The sequence below is a fragment of the Cynoglossus semilaevis genome, chromosome 17, assembly GCF_000523025.1.
Source record: "Cynoglossus semilaevis isolate Cse_v1.0 chromosome 17, Cse_v1.0, whole genome shotgun sequence".
Lineage (NCBI taxonomy): Eukaryota > Metazoa > Chordata > Actinopteri > Pleuronectiformes > Cynoglossidae > Cynoglossus > Cynoglossus semilaevis.
Window position 1 is genome coordinate 11,616,549 of NC_024323.1, and position 7,441 is coordinate 11,623,989.

The 7,441-nt window shown below is 41.4% G+C and overlaps 1 protein-coding gene across 1 annotated transcript; it reads left to right on the top strand.

Moving 5' to 3' along the window:
• Positions 1 to 1,778: 1,778 nt before the first annotated feature.
• Positions 1,779 to 4,355, top strand: socs1a (suppressor of cytokine signaling 1a). The gene is made up of 2 exons (XM_025064323.1): positions 1,779 to 2,057; positions 2,829 to 4,355. The coding sequence occupies exon 2, from the start codon at positions 2,886 to 2,888 to the stop codon at positions 4,092 to 4,094; it is 1,209 nt and encodes a 402-aa protein (XP_024920091.1). The 5' UTR covers positions 1,779 to 2,057; positions 2,829 to 2,885; the 3' UTR covers positions 4,095 to 4,355.
• The last annotated feature ends 3,086 nt before the right edge of the window (positions 4,356 to 7,441 follow it).

Sequence of the window (7,441 nt, forward strand, 5' to 3'; positions counted from 1 at the left end):
ATGCACGTGTTTTGTGAACCTTTGTAACAAACAACTGCGTTCAACAAAACAGATCTATTGTCACAAAGTTGCAGAGATCTGTAATCTGATACAATCCCAGCTCTGTGGTTGGTCGGTTATGTTTCAGGCTCTTGCTCCCAGTTACACAGAAATGAAACTCATGGGACACTTGTTTATGGAGGGCGTAAGAACATGCAGACAAACACAGGTGCATCTCCACGGTGCAGCGTGAAATGATAATAATTTAGAACATATCTGCACTGCACATTCCAACTGTGTCACCAAAGTTAAAACAATGAGAGGTAGCAGGCTGTGTGTTTCTGATTACGTAGGACGCCATCTTCAGGTCCAACACACTGTAAGCAGCAACTTCTGACCCAGCCTCCTTTTCTGTCTGTGTTTTCTACAGGAAATCTGAACTGTCTGTGTTTAGCCTCGTCCTACAAAATACAATACGCTCTCATTCAAGGCCCTAGTGTCTGGAAACAAATTTACGATTAGACTTAGAAGTTGGGATACCTCTGTGACCTGTTTACAGTAAATTTGCATGTTTGACATATTTTTCTTGTGAATTTGAAACTGTGGAAGTGACTCACAGAGCACCAAAGACACACAGATGACCAAGCTCATGATCGAAAGTATAAGTCCACAGCTGGTGAACAGAACAGACTGTTCTGTTCACCAGCATCAATGAAACTAACCACAACTACAGCATGACCTCACTCAGCGTATCTGTCTGCAGGGGAGCTGACGCCTGTGTGCTCTTCAAGAACCACCTGATCCACCTGAGCCTTTCTTAACTTTCACTTCCTCCTTACTATCTATTTGCCCAACTGGCTCTTAATTAAAACCACATTGGGACTACTGGGGGGAGGGGCAGGGGAGTGAGGCCACCTCCCCAGTCATTTCCCTCTCCTAACTATTGGCATCCACAGGGGGCGGTGTATATATATGTTTTTTAAGTTTTCTTTTATCTCCTACAGCAGATACTGGTGTTAAAGCATGGAAATAAAAACAAAAACGTACAGTAATAAACCGTTGCATGGAACACTTGTCATGGTGATTTCATTTGCAAGTATTTGTCTATTCATACGGGTGTGTTGCCGGGTTAACACGCGACTTCAAGTGGAGATGCATGTGGAAGACATTCAGCACACGCTTCACGGCTGCATCCGTGTGTCTTTTTATTTTTTTATTGCTGCAGTAACTGAGGAATTTCCTGTGAAGTTTTTGTGTCCACTTGGTTTGGCATATAATATCACATTGAGAAAAAGAGAGAAGCTGAAGTGAGATTGAAATCTGGTTCAAGCCAGTTTCACTTGATACATTAGAATTCATTAAAATAGCACGATGAGAGCAGAGTGAGTCACCGTCACGTGAAACACTGGCTTTTACTAAGAAAAAGGGGTTTGGGGCTGAACATATGGAAATACGCCGAAGCCCAAAGAGCACAAAACAAGAAAATAAATACATATAAAAATAAATAAGTTAGAAAAAATATTTTAACTGTAAAGTATCTTTTAGCATAAATGTGCCTTGACTTAATATGTGATGTATGCCATTAAAAAAAAAAAAATTTTGATTCACATTCAAATTAGTTCATCTCATGGTTACCACGAAAACACACACACACACACACACAAAAAACAACCCACTTATCTCCCATCCCTATCTGTTTCTGATGAAAGTGTAAGGTATGTTCTTGACAATCTCAAAATAAGAACAGCGCCCTCATTTGGAAAGAGGAGGAGCTCAGTTTCACTTTCATTTGTATTTAAAAGAAAATTGTAGCCTCTTGCCGTTAAATGCTCTGCTTGCCCCGCCTATTTATGGCTCAATAAAACGCAGCATTTAGTCTGTCTGAAAAACACGCACGCTCTTCAGACAGTACAGGATTTGACGGCTGGAAGTCACAGCCAAGAACGGGCTGTCAAACAAACCGTGGCCCAGCAGCCGGCACTCATCCTCGGACGATCTGTGCAATAACCCCGCCGTTTTCCCCTCTTTGGAATAACAGTCAGACGGATCTTTAAAGGCACAGTTGTTGTAACAAAACGGTAAGTTCACACTCACTGCAGCAGAGTATGACAGTTGTATTTTCTGCACGGATATATTTATTAATTTTTATTTATTTTTTGCATCAGTGCAGTCAGCGTTTGAGGTTTTTTTCTCTCCGGAAAACACCGACTGCTGTGTAGGACAAAAGTGAAGTCATTTAATTACCATGTGACGTGGAGGTTTTTAGATTTTAAGTTTTTTAAAATTTCCACAGTGTTAAGACTGTTCTTATGTGGAGAAAAATGTCCAGACCTCCTCAGCATCTGTTAATCATTAGCCCGTTTTTTGGAATCCTAACTTTTCCTCATATTTGGATTTGTCTGTTCAACTTCTGGTTGGGTAATAATAATCCGAACGGAACGACTGACGGGTCTGTCTGTACATCCTGTCTGTTTAAACTGACGTATGAAGGTCCTTAAAGGGAAGGGAATTCTTTTTTCAGTCAAACAATAGTTGTCTCTCTCTCTCTCTCTCTGTGTGTGTGTGTGTGTGTGTGTATGGTATTTAGCCTCGAGCTCAGCTTACAGTTGCCACGAACAAAGTTCTGCTGAGTGGAAATTACCATGAATTTCATGTTCTATTATTTATTCCTGTATCTCCTCACACACGCAGTCACAGTCAGAGATATTCCATCTCTGATGCTGGTCTGTGTGAGTGTGTGATGTGTCTTCTGACCGATTCTGTGCTGTAAAAGAATCTCAGGCCTTTAAGTTAGAGTTCTATTTTAATCAATATTTATGATAACATTTCTTCTTCTTCTTCTTCTCCAGGATGACAGTGTGGTATTTAGCAATGGGAGAGGGTTTGGGACCTCTCCCCGCTGTAGGATGGTAGCCAGCAGCACAGTGGACGGCCATGACAAGACACACTTGTCAAGCTCATTGTCATCATCATCATCGTCATCGTCATCATCATCATCATCATCATCTTCAGCATCATCTTCCTCTTCAGCAGCATCATCTTCCTCATCCTTCTCCTCATCCTCTTCCTTGTCTCTATCATCATCGTCATCATCGTCGTTCCACGCAGAGTTTGAGCAGTTTCAACAGTGGGCCGCGGTCGAGCCCAGTCCCAGGTCTGTGCTCTCTGTGTATCCGACCCACTTTCGCGTCTTCGCCTGTAAAGAGGACTGTAAGATCATCACAGACACCGCCGCCAAGCTTGAGCGCAGCGGCTTCTACTGGGGTCCGCTGGGAGTGGAGGACGCTCATCGCATGCTGAGGGACGCTCCACTGGGCAGCTTCCTCATCCGCGACAGTCGGCAGAAAGACGTCTTCTTCACTCTGTCCTACCACGCCAAGAGTGGACCGGTCAACGTGCGCATAGACTACAAACAGCAAAAGTTCTCATTGGCGGGGAACTCGCGCTCCTTCCTCTCTCTCTTTGCCCTGTTGGAGTATTACATCAACTCCCCCAAAAAGAGCCTCAGTGTCCCGTACAGGAAATGGAAGCCGACGCTGCAGGAACTGTGCAGAAAACGTATCATGGAGCTGTGCGGTGGCTCAAGCAAAGTCCCAGAGCTGCCGGTCACTCATGTGGCCCAAAGCTTCCTGGTGGATTTTCCCACAAAATTTCCGCGTCAACTTTGTACACCAACACCAACGTCCAGGACAGTTGAGGACATGAGTGAATCTTTTTATCATGTGCTGGACGTTAGATTTCAGTTCCCATGGTCACACACATCGACGTCTTTCTCTGAGTTAAGGAGCCGCAAAATATGTTTTCAGAAAAGGAACACAGAGGGTGTTCTCCACAGAACTTCATCTCCGACATATTTTTCCTCTAGGGAGTCTGCTTTGACTTGCACACGGACACAGCGTCCTTTGTCCTCGCAGAAGCGTGAAGAGTCTGAAAATGATGCATTAAGAGACAATTTGCCAGACGGACTGAATGGGGTCAAAGCTGAGGGGCGGGATGAAACACGCTCGTCGTCTCAATCTCTAAGTTATTTATTTAAACTTTTTGAAAGGACTTCACGGACTGAAGAGGTGACCGTGAGACATGGAGACATCTTCTGGGACTATCACGACAGATAGCAGCAGCATTTATGTTTGTAGCAGTTCAATAATACTCTAAACCTGTCTGAAGTTTACATCACAACTGAATGTTTGCCACTGACGACTTAAGAAACCACTTCTTTTGAAAACGTGAACGCTCACATACTGATGATGTGTGATGTGCAGTACTGTATGTAGAGTTCTTAACCTCGTGACCACTGTGTCTGCCAAGCAGACGGTATAATATATTAGTTGTTTTTTTTTTTTGTACCACCATTATTCTAAATAAAGTTTATTTTAATTTAACCCGTTTTGGATTCAGTCACTTTTCAAAATAATTTGGAAAACTACACGCACTGCATCCACATGCCTTAGACACAGCAGACAGACAGGAAGTGTCGTGAGGTAGTGTACAGTATTGTTACCACAGTGATTCATATCTGGAGGACAAAGTGACAGGTGGGTGGGATTACTTTGGTTGTAAATGGACTGTTACGCCTAAAAACACACACACTTACCAGAAACACAGGCAGTGGTGACACATAAGGAAGTTGCGTGTGTGTGCGTGTGTGTGTGTGTGTGTGTGTGTTTGTGTGGTAGGCTAAACTTATCTGAATGAGAAACCACCAGAGATTGAGATTTTTCGTAACAAAGAAGTGGGATTTTTTTTGGGGGGGTTGATGGTTAGACAGAAACACTTTAGATCCTGGTCAGGTTTACAGTCAGATCCCATTTACATACTTCACAAGTGTTTGGTATGAATGTGAATGAATTACAGAAACTTGTAGAAAAAAATGTGGAGCAAAAAGGGGGAAAAAAAAAAGATTTTTGCGACAAATCAGTAAGAAATTTCATGATCTATTCTGATGAGTACAATCCAAATGGCATATCAGCGAATGACTTAGTGTTCAATAGAAGAGAAGGTGAAACATACTATTTCTTAATTGGAACTCCTCAGTTGCCTTGTTTGTAATGGCACTGAACGGGTGGGGGAGGGTGGGCGGTGACGACAGTGCCCTCGCCTGGCGTCATTCGTCACCTATTGTAAAGCTTTTGTTTTTTCTTAAACTTAAAAGTAACTGGAACCAGGGTGGTTCTACATTAGTCACAAGAGGAGTCAGTTCCAGTGTAACCTGTCTACATTCAGTGACCTTCTTCTGAACAGATCTGGAAAATGTCCTGCATTGGTATGAGTGTGCAAAAAACCAACTGTTAGATGGGGGAGAAAAGCCACTTTTCACCATTTTGGCAAAAAGTAAGAATATATCAAGCTACAAAGTTAGCTGATCCAGCTAAAGTCACTGACAGTTAAGCCACTATCAGATGGAAATTAGCCAAAAGATAATTTTAGCCTGACAAAAATAGTGTCAGTCAGTGGGTTTATTATGATTTAATTAGTTCCATTTTATCAGTTCCATTTAGCCTTCACTAGCTAGCTACTAGCGTCATTCGCTTTTTTTTGTTTGTGTGTCTGTGGTCTAGATAAAGAGATAGGCAGAGCTGTAAAAAGCACCAGAAGAAGAAAACATTTTCATGACAACTGTGACACAGTGTCTCGGTCTTTTTTGAACATCTCTTCCACACATTTCTTTGTGGTTGGGGTGGACTAACCTGAACTACGCCAACACTAACACCAAACCATACCAACCTACGTCTGATCTTTAGGGGATTTTTAAAATAAACAAATATATATACATATATCATGCTATGAATCTACCAAAATGAAGCTGGTGTGTACACGTTGAGTCATAACAAAAGTTAGAGTCACCAGTTGATTCAAGTTAAACCTGACTAATGTTAGGGTGAAATTATTTGAACTCCAGTGAATGGAAGTCATACGTCACAGAGGAAGATGAGTCAGTGATACAGACATGATAACCAGGACTTTTTTTTATCATGGTGTCATTGAATGTCACCCTCTAGAAAGTAGGAACTGTGATCAAAGGTCAAGCATCAGGGGTCCATTGTGCCAAACCCCCCCCCGATAAAACGAAGATGACTTATTTGTGGAAGTTTTATTACACACCGCACCATTTTGGTGGATGTTTTATTTTCTGAAGTGAAAGGTGAAGTGAGGAGTTTTGGAACAGCTGATTTAACTGGAAACGGCCACTAGCTGGAATTTCATAGATGTGCTCTCTGTCATGTACTCAGACGCTGCTGTCGTACGTCTTTTTTTCAAACAGATGTTTACTTAGCTGTTCTTTATTTACTAAGCCTAGTTGCTTTTTCTAAGAGAGTTTCTCATAAACTAAGGGATGATACACTGATGCATTTCCATGAATTCAATTACGCAATTAAATTATTTATTTCCTTTAGGCTTCTTTAAGGAAGGAAAACATTCTTTTTCATGGAAATACTGAGGTTGTTTCACGTTACAAGAAACACAGGGCTTCCCCAAAAACAGACCTCCAGTGTGAATAGTTACATTCAGTAGATTACGGTAAAAAAATCCTTAACAAGAAATAATATGACTATAACACTCTGTAGAAGACCTGTTGAGCTTGCTTGGAAACAGCAAAATAACAAACTAGTGTTGCTGTCCTCTTCTACTAGTGGTCAAAGAGGAGATCCAGGGTAAATGAGGATTAGAGTGCCCCCTAGTGAAAAACAATCCCATCTTAAATTTCTTATTTTAACAACCTGATTTGAAATTTATTTTAAAATGGCAAAAAAGCTATAGTGAGCTAAATAGCTATGAACTTAAGGCTTATTATCACTATGCTAATATCAAGACCAATACCCAAATATAAATATTTTTCATTAGCTACAGTGCTGAATGTATAGCTTTAAACCAAGTGACATGTCTGTCACTTAGTTTAAATATTTTCTGAGACTGAGACAAACCAGTTTAAATGTCAATTTGATGCCTGCGGTTTTAGTGAACTACACACACACACGAGCATGAAACCATATCAGTGTAGTGGCAGTACCAGGAACCCGTTCACGTTTACGCACACAACAACCAGACTTCCCTGAAGTGAGGAACCACAAAAGAAAAAAAGAAAACAAAACATGCAGACCACAAGATGACTGGGGGCTCCTCCGGCAGCCACAGCTACACAGCACAGACATAAAAAGTATTGAGCAAACGTCATCATTATTGTCTGACATGTTGACCACTATTACCTCCGTTTAACACATTCATTAAAGTAGCGTGTGAGGCACCACACATTTGTTAGAAAAAAAAGATCTTTTTATTTTTTTCTAACAAATGTGTGGCGCCTCACACGCTTCCTAATGCAGGAGACCAAAAGTGTGACATTGTCTAATATTTCCTGTGGTTTTCTAGCTTAAACACCAAGAAGAACCTCCTCCGCTGTCGCTAATGACAGATTCTGTGAAACAAAACAAAATGGGGAAAAGGTAAAAGACTTTACAGTCAG

What these genes read in the sequence shown, in the direction of transcription:
- socs1a (XM_025064323.1), top strand. Translation starts at nt 2,886, where the DNA reads ATGGTAGCCAGCAGCACAGTGGACGGCCATGACAAGACACACTTGTCA.